At 31.4% G+C, this 21,074-nt stretch overlaps 1 protein-coding gene across 1 annotated transcript in view; it reads right to left on the bottom strand.

Moving 5' to 3' along the window:
* Vps13D (vacuolar protein sorting 13D) overlaps positions 1–21,074 on the bottom strand; it is a 131,022-nt gene that overhangs the window by 41,743 nt on the left and 68,205 nt on the right. The window contains exons 22-28 of the mRNA XM_085823754.1: positions 20,464–20,603; positions 17,702–17,808; positions 14,120–14,285; positions 12,378–12,538; positions 7,490–7,666; positions 5,695–5,822; positions 5,422–5,578 (exon numbers count right to left, since the gene is read on the bottom strand). Of these exons, the coding sequence (XP_085679880.1) occupies positions 5,422–5,578; positions 5,695–5,822; positions 7,490–7,666; positions 12,378–12,538; positions 14,120–14,285; positions 17,702–17,808; positions 20,464–20,603 (1,036 nt within the window). The remainder of the gene's footprint in view (positions 1–5,421; positions 5,579–5,694; positions 5,823–7,489; positions 7,667–12,377; positions 12,539–14,119; positions 14,286–17,701; positions 17,809–20,463; positions 20,604–21,074) is intronic.

Here is a 21,074-nt window from a genome sequence, read left to right as displayed (position 1 = left end):
AGCTATCAGCACATACTACTGCTTTGGGAATGACAAAGGCATATTCAGTTTGATACTTAAAAAAAAAATGGCTATACTGTGACAAGCAAGCAGTACATTTAGACACTCTGACAGCTTCAAAAAACTATTATGAAGTCAAATGAAAATGTGAATACTATCAACATTCCTATGGTACCTGCATTGCCCTAAAGCATCTTTGTAACCATCCATGCAAGCAGAAACTGGGCTGGAGAGTGGTCTTTCATTTATCATACAAACCTATAGTTGCATATTTTTTTAAAAGGGGGGGGTAGTGACAACTTATTTTTTGTAACATTTTTCACAACTACAGTAGAGTCTTGCTTATCCAACACACTATTGAAAAAAAACATCAATCAGTAATAAACTAATATATTTTTTTTTTCTTCCCCTGCTGCTGCTGTTGTTGCTGCTCCTGATTCTACCATGTGTCTACACTACAACTCATGTGTCTTTCATTTAGGGTAGGACAGTTTGACAATTGTATGAGGATCTGTTTAACGTCAGTTACTCTTCATTTGCATGTGGCGTGTCAATTTGAAAACATTGTTGTGGTATTAAAAAGTTGAGATTTATGCAAGCACAAAAAGAATTGCAATGAAAAGACAGAAAGTTGTATCAATGTGAACAAAAAATTGAAGCAATTAAGAGACTGGACAAGGTAGAGGCAATGCAGAAGGTAGCTAAAAACTTTGGTATTGGATAGATGACAGTAGGAGACTGGAAAAGGAAATGAACAGAAATAGATAAAAGGTGAAAAAAAAAAAAAAAAAAGAATTAGAGTGTGTATTAAAAAAAAATCAAAACTATGAAAAAATGAGTGAAGATCTGTATGTTTATTTACACAGTTCAGAGACTAATGTGTGCCTATTTCAGGGCCTATTAGACAGCAAACGGAATTGCATTTTTTCAATGATTTCAATGAAGGGGACCCAGATTTCAGAGCAAATGTCAGTTGACTCGACTGATGGAAGAAAAGCTACAGCAATTAAGTGTTTGTGGTATAAAACTACCATCAAATTTTAAAGAAATGGAAGCACCAAAGAAAAATTCTAAGAATTAAACGAAACTGAGAGCCAAATGGATGATCAGGTATTTGGCTGTTATGAGTTATGCTTTAATTACAATATGTTGCCTAATTAAGCATCTTGCAGTCAGAACTGAAGCGGCATCTCCTGGTTATAAGTGTAGTAAAGAAAGGCTGATAAATTTAGCACGCAGTAATGTTACAACAAATTTCAAAACGAACCTTATAATGAATAGAAATTCCCAAAATCCTAGAGTTTTTAAAACATTTCATAAACAATAAATAAAGCTCATATTTCAAAATAGCTCTTCTTGTAAAATACTGTAGTCAGAAAAGCACATGGATGACCAATGAAATTTTCAAAGACTGATTCAATAAGGAATTCATTCTTTCAACAAGAAGTTTTTGACAGAAAATAATTTACCCAAAAAAAGCTATTTTGTTGCTAGATTATGCTGCAATGTACACTGATGCAAAGGAATTTCAAGACAGTGACATTATGATTGTAACACGTTTCTGCCTCTCGCTGTAACTGCCATATGCCAATCTATGGATCATGGTGTTTTGGAAATAATAAAAAGGGACTATTGCAGGAAGTTACTGTCCAATGTGATAGATGAAATTAAAGAGGGTTTGGTTTGGTTTATATGATTATGGCAAAGCCTCGAGGGCTATCTGCCTAAGGGAAGGGATGCTCTTGGGGAGGACTTTTTAAGGGAAAGTGGCTCATGTACATGTTGCAAATGGGGAAAACCTCGAAAATGCCCATGCAGCCACAGCCCATTCATGGGATTCAAACCTTGGACTGAACTACCAGTGTTCAGTGACTTTAGCGTTCAGCCGCTCGTGGGCTAAAACTGAAGGACAAAATATAATTGAAAAATTAAAGCCCATCAATGTAAAGAACAGTACTTATTTGGTTGCATGGACCTGACCTGACATAAGGACTACAATAATTGTCAAATCACGAAAAAAGCTATTAGGCAACTCAAGTATGTAAGCAATGATGAAAGCACAGATTGGGGGGGGGGAGAAAAGAAAAAAAAAAACCTATTCTACATTTAGTGCAATATGTCCCTGAATGTGAAGATACAAAATTTCAAGAAATTGAAAGTTAGGTGATCATTATGGAATACTTGATGAAGAAACTGTTACTTTTCTCAAGTATGATGGATATGATACTGAAGAACAAGATCAAGTATGAATGTTTGAGCCTCGCAAAATTTCACATAACGGCGGAGTTATGATTCTTGAAACTGTAATTAAATAGATTGTGCAACAAGAAGGAGCTATAGGAATCAATATAATGATGCTGCAAAGATGGCAAGACTTGGCAGCAAAAAATGGCACATGTTCAAAAATTCTTTCAATCATCACAGGACTGAATTTTTACTGTATTTAACTTCAGACGGTTATATGATTATAAGTTCATTTTTTCAGTTATTTTTCCTTGTTTTATTGTAAAAAGTTATTATAAAGCTCATAATATGTAAAATTATATCATAGTTTGGCTTTAATAAGCCTTTCTTAACCTTTAAATGCATGTAGTTGCCATTTGGCAACATACTCATATTTAGTCATGTAAATCAAAACACAAATTTTAGCTTACTGCATAGTGTGACCAATTGGATACATACTGTTTACATATATAGTTTTGAAAGTTTCAACGGGTGGCACCACTAACAGTGTAACGGTCATTATTGTGAGTTGATGTGCAAGATGTGGACATCATTTGCGATTACAAATTTTTGATTTTGTGTTTGTTGTTATTTTGATGTATTCAAAGTTTTTAAATTGTTTGAACAAGTTTATAAGGCATGTATTATTATATAAAATTGTTATTACACATTTGCCTATCATATTTTTTGTAAAAGTTAATATTTTTTTTAATAAAAACTTAGTTTATAGTTTTTTTTTTAGCATTTTTCCTATTTTATTTGATATCAATTCGAATGTATTGACTTTCTTAATGCTTAAAAATTTAAGCATTTACGGGTTAGCACCTCCCTGTTATCCATGCAGGATAACATGCATAATCAACATACATCATAAATTATAAAATATTACTACATAGGTGTACTATGCATTTATAGAACATAACAAATACTATAAAGCTCCATTATAATTTATAGAATGAACAAAATATTTCCTAACACACTTTTGTAGAACACACAAATATTAAATACTGTATATTGAGTTTTAAGGGTTGTTCATATCATGTTAATTGGCTTTTACTGAATTTTTAGCAGTTTTTAACTACTAAGTTACCTTTGCAAATTTATGAAATCCCAAATAAAACTTGTTTTATATTTCACCGTCACCTGGAGTTCTGCCTTGATTAAACTTGTGGAGCATCTCTTTCTCACATGACTCCACTTGCTTTTCATGATTAAAAAGATTCATCTTCAAAATCATTTGAGCCAGGGATGCTAAACAAAAATTCTACTACTTTGGATATATTTGATGCATCATGTTCAGGTACTGAAAAAAAGAATATAAGCCAGTTTGCTGTATAATCACCATCTTTGTTTATACTGCTGCAGTGATAATCTCGATGGCTGCTGGACTCTCCTCACACAGATCATCACAGCAAATATTTTCACTTACGTGAAACATTTCTATGGCTTTTCCAAAATGTTTTTAAATCAGTGCCTTCAAGTGGAGAAAATGCTGCAGTGGATCCATACGGACTGCCCTCTGTCACATTATATATTTTTTGCAGATATAAGAGCACACTGCTAATAACATCTTTTCAAGTTTACAGTGTTTCCTGTAATAGCACAGATAATCTTATTAATGAGCTCTTTTGCTCTGCTACCAAAAATGCTGTCTTTTCATTTCTGCTGCATTTTAGAAATGTGAGGTTTCATTTGTTTGTAAGTAAGGCACAGAAGCAAAGCTGTCTTTAAGATTACACTTTTCAACTTTGATTATCTAATGTGTCAATTACAAACTTAACTACATTATGTATGATATGATCAGATCAATTACCTTTCACTAATCTAGGCACTCACGTCAGAGCAAATGATATACAAAATGTGTGTTCATCAAATTCATATTGTCACTGTCTGTTAAATAAGAAAAGACATAATTCATATCCAAATTATGCTTTTCTAAGCTCTGAGCTGCCAAACTAGCAACTAGCATAGATGTTTCCTCAACAGCTTCAATAAAATCTAGAAATTTATTTCTGAAATTCTTCCCCCCCCCCTCCTCCTAATGAGAATGAGCTCTAAGGAAAGTATCAAGTGGTGCCTTATTTAAAGCTCATTGTTATTTAAAACATGGAATTGGTTGACTGTTTGTAAATAAAATTTAACCCATTTACAAACTTCATAGCTCAATGCTACTTATAAAAACTACTCTTTTTTAATATTATATTCTCCTAAACAATGTAAAATTATAAGCGCTCATGCACACATCCATTCTTAAAAACATCACACCGATTGTTGCATATCCTCTAGTTATATAGTCATATATCAATGATTTAACAATCACAAAATTTTTAAAGGTAACATATCTTTAGACTTTCTGATACAGTGTTAAGTGTTGCTACGCATTTTTTCAGTCTTTTCCCAGTTCATGATTTCAATGTTCGGTTTCCTTAATATGATGATAGCTTTTTTATTTGTCCCTTTAACTTCATTTATTAAGTATCAATCTTTGCACTCAAGCCACATACAATTTAACAGAAAATCACAAAATCTTAAAAAGCAGTATATCTTTAAAATTCCCAATAAAGCGCAAAGAGTTGTCATATATTTTTTTAACCATTATACTATTTATATTTGCTATATTATTTCTTTGAAAATAATATAGCAATAACATTTGATGGCAGAATCTTTTTATTTGAAAAGTAATTTGACACAAGAATTAAGCAGACACAAAATTGAGGTTAATGTACTTAATTGCTTCATAATGAGAGCTCAGCTCATCTTTATATTAATCTCACCCACAAATTAAAATCTTTAAAAAAAATGGACTACAATATTTTTATAAAAATTCTACCATAACATCATGTATTATGTAACTCTTTTTCAATTAAAAAGAATCAAGTACAAATAAAGACAGTGGCCAGGATACTCATACCTTTCTCAACATACACACAGGATCCTATTACCCATATTTAACATTTAATTCACGAGGATGAATCAAGACAATGGCCATGATACTCAAACCTTTCTCGATGTACATTTGGAATCCTATTATCCATATTTAACACTTAATTTTGATCTTTGCAATTGTTTATTAAACAGATGCTTTCAGACTTTTGTCTTACTATGAATTAATTTACAAATATAATAAAAAAAATGCCAATAAACAATTAATACATTTATGGCATATTTCCAGGCTAGACAAAAAATACGATGAATTACCTATAGTGGCTTGAATTCGAGCTCCAGTTACAGTTGCAGTTGCAACTTTTTGGCCTAAAGTATTTTGCTTTTGACTCAGAGCTCGCAGAAGTAAAATATTCAAACGATGAAAATCAAACGTTACTTCAGTCCTGGATATGTGTTTATAAGAAGAAACCTATAGCAATCAATACAAGATCTTAAATTAAGAATATAATTACAGTTTACAAACATACACAGATACAATCCAGAGGGTTCATAAACAATAAAAAGAATACAGTGAGCTTCATATACCTCTTTTTCATTTACAAACTTGTTTAATTCCTCAACAGGTGATAATTTTTTTTTTACAGATTTACTGCTTCTCTGCAGGGCAATTCGTTTCACAAAGTCAACAAGTTCCACTATAGTTTCTTGATTAGCTAATTAAAACAAAATTAAAACATTTAAAGAATAAGAAATTTATTATTTATCTGAAATAATAATTACAGTATTCTACTATCAGTAAACATATTTATGCTCAACTTTTATTGATAAAAGTATATTTACAGGTACCACTTGGCGAAAATTGGCGATTTTTGGTGGTACATAGATAGAGAGTTTGTGCAATTCTTTGACTTGTTATTTTGACTTGCAATAATAACACGTCAAGAAGTACTTAAACATATGAAAGCAAAAATCCTAGCCAATGAAATCTCATTGAACATGAAAGTGGAGATTCTAACAAACTTGCACGAATCATACCATCAGAGATTGAAAGAAAGGGTCAGCCTTTATTGAGTTAGATAATCAAGAGATACAAGTTACAGATATAGGATACAAAAAACTTTAATTGCTTGTCATAATTTTTCACTTTGTATCACCATTTAAAAAAAAAAAAAAAAAAAAAAAAAAAAAAAAAAAAAAAAAAAACATATTGTGCCTGTTGTGAACCACACAGAGATGAGAATATCGCGAGTGCGGTCTCCGCAAGTCACTGTTTTCAAGCTTTTAGGATGTGTCATACGACATGGTCTGACATTGTAGACACAATAATTCGTTCCAGTTGACAGAGCAAAGGACATAACTTCATGACTACTGTCAAGAGATTTTAGAATTCTGCACTGTGTCTGTCATCAAAACTTCTTGATTTCAGGAGGGTTGATGAACTGATGATCTTGTTTTTCCTCTCATATCGTTCCAGATATAACAAATCAGAGGATATAAAATAAAACTGAAAAATTAAGAAGGTGTGGTTAATTCAGTCTGTAGATTTGAACTCTCGACAGGAGGGATCCTGGTTAGGATGTTCCTCGTGTCACGAGGACTATACTTCACTACCATGATATTTCTATGCCATCCATGAATTATAAATATATTTGTAATGATCTTGTAATTGCAATAAATATGTTTTGAGTTCAAAAATGTAGTAAGTCTTATGCAATCTCATAAACATACTAGTCATTATACGGAGGCAGAAGGGCTACCTACCACGGGTACCGACATGCCCATTCATGCACAATTTTCTTAATGTACGGATCCTGCAAATTTGTGAATACCCACTGCATTAGTACACAAACACTATACCATTTGGGGAGGGGTTGAGAGATTGTTTCAGTCCCCCATGTGATTTATGATCCCTTTACAGTTTCTCATTTGCTTAATTTTTGTTTAAAAAAAAAAAAAAGAAAAAGAAAAGAGGGAAAAAGTTAAAATATTTAAAATACCCTGGTTAGTTAAATGAGAGATAGTTGAACTTGGAATGTAATGGTTGGGGGGGGGGGAACAAGCTACACTATTAATAAAACAGCTTTTGAATAATTAACAGCAGAAACTGACTATATAATTTTTTTTAATTCCATTTGAACTTCTAAAAGAAATTATAAAAAATGTAGAATAAAATGTAAAAGCTATCACTGCAGTAATTAACATTTTCTTAAAAATTCTACACTAAAATTTTGTACATGCACTGTATATAACTCCTACACCATAAAATTTTATCAAAGTTGCAAATAACTGAAGAATTTTGAGAAAAATTTGAACATAAATTCATATGAAAATCACAGACATGCTAAAATAAAGTAATTTAAATAAAATGTTCAGTAATTACCAATAACATCTAAATTGTTGAACTGAACATTTGCAATTTGCATAATTTCAGAAGGTCCAGCTGCAGAAGAGGGTGTTTCAATCCAGTTATATTCAATTATAATCAATGCATCAGAAGCATAGTGTTCAGTCTTGGGAACATGCAATGAAGATGACCATCTTCTCCTAGTTTCAATAGCTATATAAACACAAAACATTGAACTTATGCATGGGCATTTCCTTTAAAATGTCAAATATAACTGTCATATAACTTGGAACAAATGCATCATGTAAGCAAACATAACAGTACAAATATATAACAAAGGAAGCACCATCGCAATGCTAGCTATCCATCAAGCAAAATATAAATCAAAGGAGGAAAAAATATGGTAAAAAGCTTTTAAATACTTTGGAAAAGATGTACTTCAATTAAAATCACAGAGAGGTTTTGGTGAATGCTTTTATAAACTTCAAGGAAATAATCTTAATTTATCAACCGGATAAGTTGTTTTTTGGATGAAGTTAGTAAATTTTTTAAAAAGGTTTAAAAAGCAAATAAGGGTCATCAAAGATTTATTTATTTATCTTTTTTTTTTACATAAAATTCATGCTCTTTAACGTCAAATTTTAATGCTATCTTGTCTATTCATGGTATGTTAAAGCACACTCATAAGCACATTCATTATAAACTTTGCTTTAAATTCTAAACTGAGATTTTAAGGACTAAATAACAATTTTAAGATTTTATAATATGAAATATTATGAAGTAATTCAGTCTCATGGTCAAGATTTGCCCCAATCTATTGCACAAAGAGCTATAGTCTGGCTTGAAACAAGTCAGATACACTGAATAGTAACAGAAGCCACTAAATGAGTTCTGCTAACACTAAAATTGGCTTCCAGATTGTGGAATTGATTCCATACTGCTAAAGAAAGCAAAATCAAGCAAGGAATAACCATTATTAGATGAGTAGATTCATACATATATTATATATATTACGTATTTTTATCAATTATTGTTCATTGAACGGGAGTTGGTTTGTTCCCCTTGAAAAGTCAACTAATTTCCGATCAATGACAATGATTACATGTTTTAATTTTTCCTTTTACAATTGAAATATTATTCTTCATGATGATTTAACTCCAGTCCCAGTTAAAACATTATTAACATTTTGCTTTCAAATTACTTCAAAACATCTTTCAAAATATAACTTACCAGTATGGATGCACATTTTTAAAATAATTCTACTTTAATTAAACTTAGGAGATAATATAATCAATTAATCAATACAGTTTAGGAAATAAATTATTATATATATATATATATATATAACAAACATGTAAATACATAAAAAAGTAAATTTAAAATTAAAATAATTAAAATTGAGCAAACATATAAAAGATTTAATTTTCGAACTAATCTACAATATCATTTAAATTCAGATAGCATAAGTAAATCAAGTGCAAAACCAAACCATGAAAATAAATTCACCAATTTAGCAAATTAAAATTAATCTAAATTTTTTTTTTTAAAAATGCATAAGTGAATGACTATTGAGCAGGCAGGAGACAGACTTATCAAGGGGAAGTTGCCTCCAAACCTAACTCTTCAATAACAATATATATATATATATATATATATTTGAGAAAAATTAAGAATTTTGAGATTTATTTCAGGTCTTAAATTCAAATCTGCATACCGAAATCCAATTGCAATTCCTTTTTAATCTTGAAATTTTTATATTTTTTATTTTTTAATAGAAACATTAATGATTAAGACTCCATTCAGATGGTGATATAAATGCCATAACTGATTTAAGCTGTGCTAGGTAACCAAACCTTGCTACATCACAAAAAATTGGTTTAGGGGTTTTGGTATAAAGTTTGAAGTTTTCAACTCCATGCCAACTTGGTATAAGAGTTGACCAATCAGGGAGAATGCATGAAACCTGTTTCATGGGGAAATCCGTAGACACACATACATGTGCAAATTTAGCTTCTCTAACTGGCTACAGTTTAGATCCTGTCTGGCAGAAGTGAATGGAATGACTCCTGCATTTTATGCTTTATGACTATGTCTCTATGGCATTTATACCACCATCTGAATGGAGCCAAACACTTAAACATGTTAGACTTAAGGACTTAAGTAAGTGTAAGATGCATTTATACCATCATCTGAATGGAGCCTAAAAGTGTCAATTTGATATGCAGGTATTCGAACAAAGAAACCATTTAGAATAAATAAAGGCCAAATTTGTAGTTCAGTTCTATTTGTTTTTCATTAGTATTTCAATCATATATCATTTTCCAAACTTAATCTTCTGTACATTCTTATTAGAAAGATAAAATCATTAGAAAAGATATGCCAAAAGAAAAACTAATGGGAAATAATATAACTTTTTCATGGTAAAATCAGATAAATACACAACTGAATAAATTTTACTGGAGAGATTAATTTTAAGAGACATTTATTATGGCATTAAACTAGCTAACTTCAATTTGAAATTTAATTTTGCTTTCTCATGCAAACATTATACCACACAAAAATCTAATAATAGAAACCCAGTCACCCTTGTGAGAACAGCATGTGAAACAAAAATACTCATAACACAGCTCATACAAGTCATAAAAGATTTTAGCAATTCAGTGACTTGGAATATATCGGGTGAGTGCAAAATTTCTACCCATTTTTAAATATGCAAATTTGCAATGGAATTGATGTCACACATGACACTGTAATGACGAAAATCGTCGGCCAATCAAACGTGTGGATGCCTCACATATAAATGCATCATGTCTCGCATAGTTAATCATCTCAAAAAAAAAAAAAAAAAAAAAAACTTGGAAGGTGTAACATGGAAAAAGAGAAGGAGCATATAAGACACTATTTGTTATACGAGTTCGATAAAAAGAGTACAGCAGCCGCAGCATGTCGCAATGTTTGTCAAGTTGATGGGGAGGATGCAGTAGATGAAAGCACATGTCATCGATGGTTTCATAAATTTAGGAAATTGACAGAAGCTGCCAAGATCAGGCTAGGAGTGGACGGCCATCATATGTTGGAGAAGACGATATTGACCAAGTCATAAGGAACAAACTGAACCAAATCATGCAAGAATTAGTGGAGACCTTCAATGTACACCAGACAGCAGTCGAGAGACAGCTGATTAAGTTAGGTTTTACGAGAAAGTTGGATCGTTCAGTTCTACATAATCTGACAGCTAATCAATGGGATGACTGAATCGCCACCTGTGTTTCACTGCTTTTCTGGTGCAAAAACGACCCATTCTTGGCACGAATTGTGACAGGAGACGAGAAGTGGGTTATGTACCACAACATAAAGCATCATAAGAGTGTGTGTCGCCCTTCTGATCCGCCTGCATGGATTTTGAAAGCTGAATTTCATCCCAAGAAGGTGTTACTGAGTGTGGTGGGATGTGCAGGGAGTAATTCACTGGGAGGTCCTGCCACTCAACCAAACCATCACTGCTGCCTTCTACTGTCTAGAGTTAGACAGGTCGCATTTAAATTTGGTAGCAAAGCGGCCAGGTTTCATCAATCATCACGGTGTTATCCTCCATCATGATAATGCCAGACCACATGCTGCTATCATCACTTGCCAAAAATTACTCAGCTTTGGTTGGGAGGTTTGACCCCATCATCCCTATTCTTCTAACTTGGGACCAACTGACTATCACCTATTTTGTGCATTGAACAATTCCTTCAGTCAGAACATCTTTGATGATCTTGACGCTGTGAAAATTGCCATCCAAGACTTTCGAAACCGCCGTAATTTTACCGCCATGAAATTCATCTCCTACCAGAAAGATGGCAAGAGGTCATAGATAACAATGGGGATTATGGACAACAATAGGTACTGTTCATTTTGCGTTTATTTGCTGTTCTTTGTGGGTAATGAAAACGGGTAAAACTTTCGCACTTACCCAATAGCTAGGCACCTCTGTATTCAGATATATATGGAGGCCTGATGGAGGATGAGTTTACAGATGAAACTTCCACTGTTTCAAAATTACAATAACTAAATGAATTCTTCTTAAAACATTAAAAAATTTTAACTATAAACTAGAAGAAAGCAAGTCAAACTAAGACCCAAGTTTTTATGGTTATATTGAATCGAAAATGGCTTTACTATTATTAAAATTACCCACTGGAAAACCCTTTGCAAATGCAGAACAGAATTTAAGAGGCTCTGAAGAAGACTATATATATATATAACCTCTAAAATTTACATCTTTGCCATTTCTTTCATCATATAAAAGTGATTTAAATTATACAGTTATGGCAAGTTTTTCAACCAGTTCTGCATATTACAGTACAGGATATTGTAAAGAAAGAAGTCAAGTAGGACAAAAAGTAATAAATTGAAACTTTCTAGGTAACAAACAAAAATTTAGAAAAAGAGGCCCTAATAGTGGCCAAATGGTTAAGACCGCTGAATACTGCGAGTTCGACTCAGATTCAATCCCAAGTGAATCAGCAGATTGCATGACTAGTTTTTTTTTAGTTTTCTCAATGTTTAACATGAATACGAGCCAGTTTCCCTTTAAGAGCCTTCCACGAAGGCACCTCTCCTCTTAGGTAAATAGACTTTGTGTGCTTTGCCATAGTCAAAGAACCTAACTTAACTATGATACAAATTTTAATTTTACTCATTTTCACTAAAAGATGTCATATGACAGAAATGCCACTTAAAGCCTGATCCGAAAGTCTGATCTTATTTTATTTACACCTTAAATTGATGACAATATCCATAAGCAGTCATTCAAGAAAATTTTATAAGCTGCTATACTGAGCAATACTGAATATTTTAAAATTACCCACTCAAATCTTTCAAGAAATATTGGATCACAAATAATGATCATATCAAAAGAAGTGCATGTGAATCTTACATTTTTTGGATGATTTCTGAAGTGTATGTAAAGCTGCTGATATAGCAGCAGGAGGTGTTGGAACTGACATCCGAACTTGGGAACTTAAAGGACTTGGACTGCCCGGAGATGTTGGTGAACTAGGATCACTGTCCCGCAGACTGCCACTGACGCTATCCATACTAAATAATTTAATGAAATTTTTAAAATATAATAATAATAGATCAGATAACATAATAATAAATATCAAATAACATAACTGATCAGAATCAAATCTATTAGAAATTTAAAAAAAAAAATAGCAATTCATTCAAGAAATCAGCAAATTAAATTTCGGTTAAGATTAAAAAATGTTCAGAGCAGCAGGTTTTAAGGCATCCAAAGTACAAATTTATCTGTCTATCATATACAATGTGTGCATTCAATTTACATGCACACAAATTTACTGCAGATTATGAATACTAGTCTCATATTCCTTTATCAAGTTGCTACTCTTTATACTGATTTAGTTTCCACATTCTAGCATTACAGGCCTCTCTTAAATCCATACACCACTTTCCGAAGTGCTGATATTAATTTGATATTTTTATGTTCTAAAATAAAATCATTTTTCAATAATTTTACCAATTTATTACCAATTACACTAGATTGGCAATAAAATATTTCTTCTTTCTATGTAGTATGGAAACATTTATCTTATACTAGGTCAGAAAATATGTTAAGTTCTATAATCTGACATATTCCTGCATGTAGCATAAGGCCATTTCTATATAATTTTTCTTTTCTGATTGTTAAATAAATTCAGAATCTTCTACTTTTTTAATACTCTTCTAATTTTTTGGAAATTCTCTTCAAAAGTATTTTAACTCTATAAAAAGTATTTTACTATCTCTTAAAAGTAATTGCTATAAAAAATATCTTTTTTTTCAGAAAACTGCAAGAAAATTCAGATAGTTTATTTCCAAAATCCACCTAAAATCATGCTGTAGAAAATTTTATGTGGAAGGCACTCAAAAAATACTGCATGACTATAGTTCTTTTTACTGAACGGTTTTAGATTTGCGCTTTTCCAGATTAAAAAATTTATATTACGCCCATTTTACTCATGTGACAACTTTTTGCAGAGAGCAGAACCATCACCACATGATCAAAATACCTCATTAATTAAATTTCCAAACATTAACTAAATTTCTCATCGAAAATTATGACCACATACAAACTACATATACATTTGCTAAACACTGTTAAGCATATAACCTAAAAATTTATTTTTAAGAACAGATTGATAAAAGTTATTTTAAAAGACAGAAATTATATACATGCCTGAGGTAAAAATTCTCATTTGTGAAAATAATAAATTTCAAAATGTTTACTAGCAGAAATTCGATTTTTATGCATCTATTAAAATGCCGTTTTTATTCCTTCTTTTCAATGGGTGAAAGCGGTTTAAGTCATCCAATTTTGGTAACTTTTTCGGAGCTTGGGGCAAGGAGAGTTTTCTGTATTAATTTCATGAGATGAATTCATCAATGCATAAAATATAACCAATTGTACAAAAGATATTTAGCTGCACAATTTTTTTAAACATTCTATGCAGTGAGTATACTAGATGTCTAAATTAACAAATACTGTACACAGGAAAACATACATGGCATTTACTTCATATAAAATTCATATTATCAAAGAAAACTGCAAAATACTAGTACTTTTACATCCAATAAGTGCCTGCATTTGACACTGATCTTTTGCAAATATCTACGTACCTCAGATGCTTATGGGAAGCTAATAATAATTCAAAATCTGGACCATATGTCTGTAAAGCATCAACAAGGAGAAGGCTATGAACACATAATGTCAGAGATATGTCATGAGGATGCTTTGAGAAAGTAGTCTTCACCCCTGTTACTTGCAGTTCAGCAACACTACGTCCTGCAAACACGAATCACAAACTATTAAAATTTATTTAATCTACAGTCAACTTCTGATTAGCCAGAAGCAGATTAAACAGGCATGGTCTTAAAAATTTTAGTTTGTATATTGCAGAACAATGGAAAAACTGCTGTCCTAAACCATCAGAATAATATTTTGTCTCCATCAATCTAACAAGCGATAAGTTTAACTGTGGACATCAGCCCTAGTATTGCCCAAATTAATCCAGAGTTTAATTGCATATCTGTTTTTCTAGGGTTATAGCAAAGGATAGAAACACTGTATTAACTTACAGCAATAGTTTTCAAACAGTAGTACTAGGATAACTAAATGTCAAAAGGAAATCTGTGAAAATTAAACATGAGAGGACTAAATAACTAAGGGAAATTTCCTTCGAAATTAGTTAGAGAGATTTGTTTATGAGCACCATCAAGCAATAATTTTCCTTACAAAAGAATACTTAATTATGTAAGCTGTGGCTAAAAAAAAATCCTAGAAAGCTTTAATGATATTTGCTGCTCCCAAACTTACACAACAGAAATACTGTTATTAATACATATCCTGCTCAATCCCTACATCTTCATCCCCACCAGCAGCCAAGAAATAAAATTGCTAAACACTGGTAGTTTGATTTGTATTTGATTCCAAGCAAATGGGTTGGTTGTATGGGTATTTTCATGATTTTCCCATGCATAACACAAAAACAAGCCAATTCTCCTTAGAAAGTCCTCCATAAAGGACCAGAAATCCCTCTCCTTAGGCAGATAGCTCATGCATTCTTTGCCATAATTAAAATAAATCAAATGAAACCTTACACCATTCCATGCAGATCTGCTGCTGGAAACAATATTGCAGTCATTCTCCAAAAGTGTGTTCTAGAAATCACTTTTTCACCTATTTCATCTGGTAAATCTGATACCTTTCCCTGCAGACTTTATTTTTAGAAATAGGAAGAATTCACATAAACTACCTTGGGAAAATGACACAGATGTCCACTGAAATCTATCTTCTAAATTTCTTACTTTTCCCACTATTCCATGATCAAACTGAATAATTTGATTCATCAAATGAAAGATATTAGTTCCAAACTGAATAAATGAATAATTTCATATATTTTCCTACACAATGCAAAGAAGTAAATAAAAATATTATAAAAATCTAATTTATCTTACTTGTCATTATCAAGCAAATGAGAATATACATACATAGAACATATATGCACATGGATACATAATAATCTAAACTTCCTCCCCCTCCAAAAAAATGGGTAGGGTTTTTAAAAAAAGGGAGGAAATCTGGGGGGGGGACTTTTCCCTCTGAAAACGAAATTTACAACATTGCATCATTCATAATAAATATGATTAATATGGTGTTTCAAAATAAAACTGAGGAGCTATGAATTACATTGTATTGAAAATTTTTATATAATTATTATATTGCCAATTACACATTATGATGACCTTTAAATTACACCAGTTGTTTTTGCAAAATATAAGGAATGAAAATGCTAATCTAATAAACAAATTTGGTTTTAAAACATTCAACAACAGCCTAATGGAACTTTGAATGGTCATGATGTGATAAAATACTATTATTGTTATTATTATAAATTCTTTATATGCTCACTCTTAAACAGGGGATATTTTTGTTCATGACTGCTATTTAAAATATCAGCTTTCTTTTTATATTTACAAGGTTTTATCTCTACTTCTTCATTTTATTTTTATTTATTTATAGAAACTTTTTTATTTATTTATATTAATCAGAGAAAATTTACATTTCCTCCGATATCCTCTGGATATGTATTTTAATATTTAATTAATTTCTAGATGAGTAGGCCTTAAATAAATTTATTATACTGTGCTTACCCTAAAAAGACCTTGACACTGACGCACATGCATGTTTTCATGGTAAAGACTTCATAAACTCTTCTTTCTTACTTCAGTTAATTTTCTTTCAACTCATACATGAAGAAATGTCAAAATCTCACAGCAGTAGACTTAGTCATTTTCAATATATTCAAGTCAAACAATATATTCAATATTTCAATATATTCAAGTCATTTTCAATATATTCAACAGTTCCAAGTATTCACTTAGTCGGAATTTATGACACCATTTTCTCATATCAAAATTACCATACAAAATTTGCTGTACAGCCTTTTTCTCAATGCTTACTTTTTTACATAATACCACTTTCTTCTTATGAATTGCGAGTATTCATTTAGATATGTAGGGAAGACCAATGTGCTGATTCTCTTCCATATTTAAGTCTTTTGAACCAATCAAAAATTCAGTATATAATTAAATTTCTATAGTGGATTTAATAACGTTTATTAATAATTTCCCATTCATGCACTGTTGTAAATGAATGTTTATCATGGTTTTAAAATAAGAACAAAAATATGTGCCACTTCCAGCAACATTTACTGCAAAACTGACAGCATTTACTGCTAAACAATTTTAAAATATTAAACTTGCAGAGATGGAGAAACAAAGTTTGATATAAGTATGAAGCACGTACTCCATTTGCTCAAACAGCAGGAAAAAAAGAAACTTCAGTCCAAATACTTTTTAGCCACCCCTTAGTTTTCTTTTATCTCATAAGGATTTGTATGTTTAATATCTTTTTTTTCTTTAATCATTGTATGCTAAATATACTGATCTCCAACATTATATGGTATTTTCTGCATCCTTCCAGCGCCTTCCTGGTGCAACAGTAGCACACTGGGCACGTTTTCGAGAGGTCCAGGTTCAAGTCCCAGTGAGGGCATTGTACATTTTTCACGACTCCTTCTTCAAAAAACCTCTATAACATAAATAAGTTGCCCATATCATTTTAAATGCATTTTTAAATCACATCTGTTAAAAGCAATTACATGTAAGTTAAAAAAATTTTCAGCTATGTGTATGCAGTACATTATGCAATTAAGACATTAAATGCCACGCCAGTTACTGATGACCAATACTTTACTTTCCATTTGGACTGCATCAGTCACTGGCAACTGACACTATACTTTACATTTAGACCATGTCAGTTCATCGGTAATATACTATGCTTTTCATTCCGGCTGTGTCAATCACTGTTTATTAAAAATATACAATTTTAAAAATTATATTCTTTCATCAAATTCTACACAGATTTCTAATGGGCAACATATTGTAAAATTGGATACCCCGAGCTAAACACAATGGACAAAAAGAAAGGTTTGGTGCTTAATATGTGAACATTTTTGAAGGCAATGTGCATGTTATAAACTTGATTATTGCTGAAACATATTTAAACCATTTTAAAGCAATATTTTATAGATCATATTTTATCAAGACAAATGACTTAATTGTTCTGAGTTTGTTATTATTATTATAAAACTCTAATAAAATTTAAATAATAATAATAATAAAATGCAATTTACATACCTCTGCTTTGCACATCAAATGACATCTGATCAACACAAAATTCCATGAGAAGTAGTAAAGAATTTTCATTCATATCTCCATGTCCTTCAGATATTTCTTTAGAAATGCTTAATATGAATTAAAATTTAAAATTTAAATTTTTTATTAAAAAGATAAGAATAATTAAATCTAATTAGCATTAAGATTACACCAAATGACAAAACACACTTAACAAAAATTTTTTAGCAATTAACTTTTTTTAAATTTAAATACAGTGAACTGACATTAGTAAAGAAGCTGTAATACCATCTATCCAATTCAAATGTTATTTGGGAAGCTGTGTTTCTATACAGTATACAAAGCTAAATTATTAAAAATAAGCTACAACGTGACTATTTAAATTACAGTTGTAGAGACATTAGGTATTTTTGGAAGCAGGCATGATGAAAAATTAATAACGTCTTCGGCAGGAATTGAACCGCACACCTCTGGAATATGCGCCTAGCATGCCAGGAAGGCGGGAGAAATATCTTATGCTAGTTAGTTTAAATTATAAAATTTACTTTCTTAATGGGAATAATTTTATCAGTATAAGCAGAAATATAAAACTTCATATTTAAAATTCTACTTAAAAATTACAGACTTTAATTTTAAGAATTTTAGGACAAAAATATATACCAAACTGGGCAAGATGTAAGATACCCTTACATATGAGAAAGCCCATAATTTTTTGCAAAATTATAAATTAAAAAAAGGGGGAGACTTATAAATTAAAAAAGGGGGAAGAGGGAGTTGTATATAGAACTCTCTCATATACATGCAAGTTTATTCGATTTATTGTTATACTGATAGAATTTTACAAGAAAAACAATCAAATAATCTAAATACTATTAAGATAAAATTAAAGGACTATTTTTTTTTTTCTTTTGATGTAAATGTTAAGCTATAAATGCAGAAACCATCTTAATACATTTTTTTTTTTTTTTTTTTTTTTTTTTTTTTTTTTTTTTTTAATGTTAGGCTGTGCATATAACATTATATCATTTCAAGAACATTTTAAGGAGGATAAAATAGTGCCTTGTAGTCCATTTAGTATGGCATTTATAAGTTATATATCAGCTGTCGTGCTGTTAGCGATCTAAGGTGCCTTGCACATAGCAACATGAAGCAATCGTCTGCAGTTTTGGTAATCCTCGGGTAATGATCCCTTTGGTAATGATTCCACAGCTTACTGATGATACTACGACGCATATTCAGCTCTCTCGCAACAGTGAGATGTCTTGGACCAGCTTGCAACATCCTGACAGCCCTCTAATGCATTTCATCGTGCAAATGGTGCTCAGGCTCATGCTTTCTGCTTTGGTTGTCTTGGATTACATGGAACTATCACTGCTTGCAAACTGACGCATAAGTCTAGCATGCCCCTTTTTAAGCCACTGTGGTGTGACTACAGGATTGCATTTTATGCTAATTTGGTAGCCTATTTGCATTCAGCAATGCAACCTCTACCTCATATGCATGTTTTAATTCTCCTATATTCATACCTTTTCTTTAAGCATTTGTTGCTTCAAGTCCTCAGTCTGTGGTATCAGTAGTGGTGTAGCAGCAGGTCCATTAGATCTGTATTTTCTGTGTAAATCCCCAGTGCAGAGTGGCCTGTGTGGTATTGGTGGGTACTAAAGCAACTAGCCAAACCTTCAGGCTAATATAGCTGCTGCACTTTGCCTTGTGAATGGGAAATATTGACCCCATAGGCCCGGTTCAAGTGGTGGCTTAATAGAGGATTTTAAAAATCTGCCACCAGGTAAGTATGGCGGCAGTAAAATAGACATAGAGCTCTCCAAGATGGCTTTTTGCCTAATTTCAAAACCTGCCTAAAATGGAAGTTTATAGAATGAGGAATAGGCCATATTATGTCCTAAGTTATGAAGACGTAACAATTATCAAGTTCACACAAAACATAAAATAAAGAAATAAAATAAAATTTAAAATTCAGGCCTTTGAGATGCTCCTGTTAAGGACTCTGTTCAAAATCTGATCGTTTTAAATTCTGCCATTTTTCCATGCTGCGAGAAACATACGTTCAAGTGTACAGATTCATTTATTTTTTAATATTAATAGAAATAAACAGTATAATATATAGCAGGAGGACCAAAGTGTGGCTTGCGAGCCTGATACGGCTCTCGCGGGCAATTTGTGCGGCTCATGTATATAAAACATATGGTAAACTAAAACTATTCAGTGTCCAAAAGAAAGTAATTAATTAGTTTAGACTCCTTTTACAAAGTTATCAGGGATTTCCTTCTATTTAAGACCTCCTCCACTACTTCTACAATGATGTAAATATGAACTTGTGGTTTTTAGAAAATCTAGATGCGGCTCTCGAACATTCCTGAATTCAAACATGTGGCTTTTATTGACATGAAGTTTGGCCAGCCCTGATATATAGCAATGCTATATTTTATAATTTTCTTTGCATCAAAAAGGAATACTTAGTTATCTTATTGATATAACTGGTAACTTCTATAAAACATTTGTAATATTAGGGTAGTTAATAAAAGATGTTTTAACGTCCCATTTATGTACTCCTTAATAATGACCCTGCTATGTTTGCTACATTTTTTAATTAGATGTGTTTTAATATTATTTTTTATTCAATGCATACAAAAAGAAAAATAAACTACTGAGCTTACAGAAACTTTGATTAATGTTTTATTCTAAAGAGTAAAATTTATAATAATAAGAGGAACACATATGACATACAGTGAAAAAAAAAATCTTACATTTGTTTCTTTTCTTTATTAGTTTTCTCATTAAAATTTTCTCCAAATTCTAATGAAGTTTCACTAGAAGCTGGCTCTCCAACTGCAGAGTACACAATTGGAGAATGCAGCACATCAATACATGTTTGCAATGCACTAACCTATAAAAGAGTTAATAGAAAGGCATATTCAGTTTGATTCAAAAAATGGGATAAAATCACTCATATTTTTTCTTTCATACATTCATTAAATAGTGCCTTCATATTTACATGTGCCTGTTTTAAGGCCATCTCCAGTTATGTGATACTGTAGATAATAATATCAAATATTATATATCAGCAGTTCACAAATATTTTAGTTTCTTGACCCAGTTCAATGAAGCAGCAGTTTGTCATGATCCATTACATACTTTCTCCAAGAAAAATGAGGCAAAATTAAAACTCTAAATGAATATTATGAATAACAAATTAACAAGAAGAAAATGCATGCAATCATTACAAACAAATAACTGTTATAAACAAACTTATTATAAAAAATGTATACAACAGGGTTCATAGCCACATTTTAGTTAAGAAAATAAGCCCCTATAAGCACTTTTCAAGCACATTTTAAGAAAAAAATAAGCACCTGTC

Source organism: Stegodyphus dumicola, chromosome 1 (assembly GCF_044657685.1).
Source record: "Stegodyphus dumicola isolate Sdum_Otavi_A_Nest chromosome 1, ASM4465768v1".
Taxonomy (NCBI): Eukaryota; Metazoa; Arthropoda; class Arachnida; order Araneae; family Eresidae; genus Stegodyphus; species Stegodyphus dumicola.
Note: the sequence above shows the minus strand (reverse complement) of the source record. Positions and strands in the feature narration are given on the sequence as shown.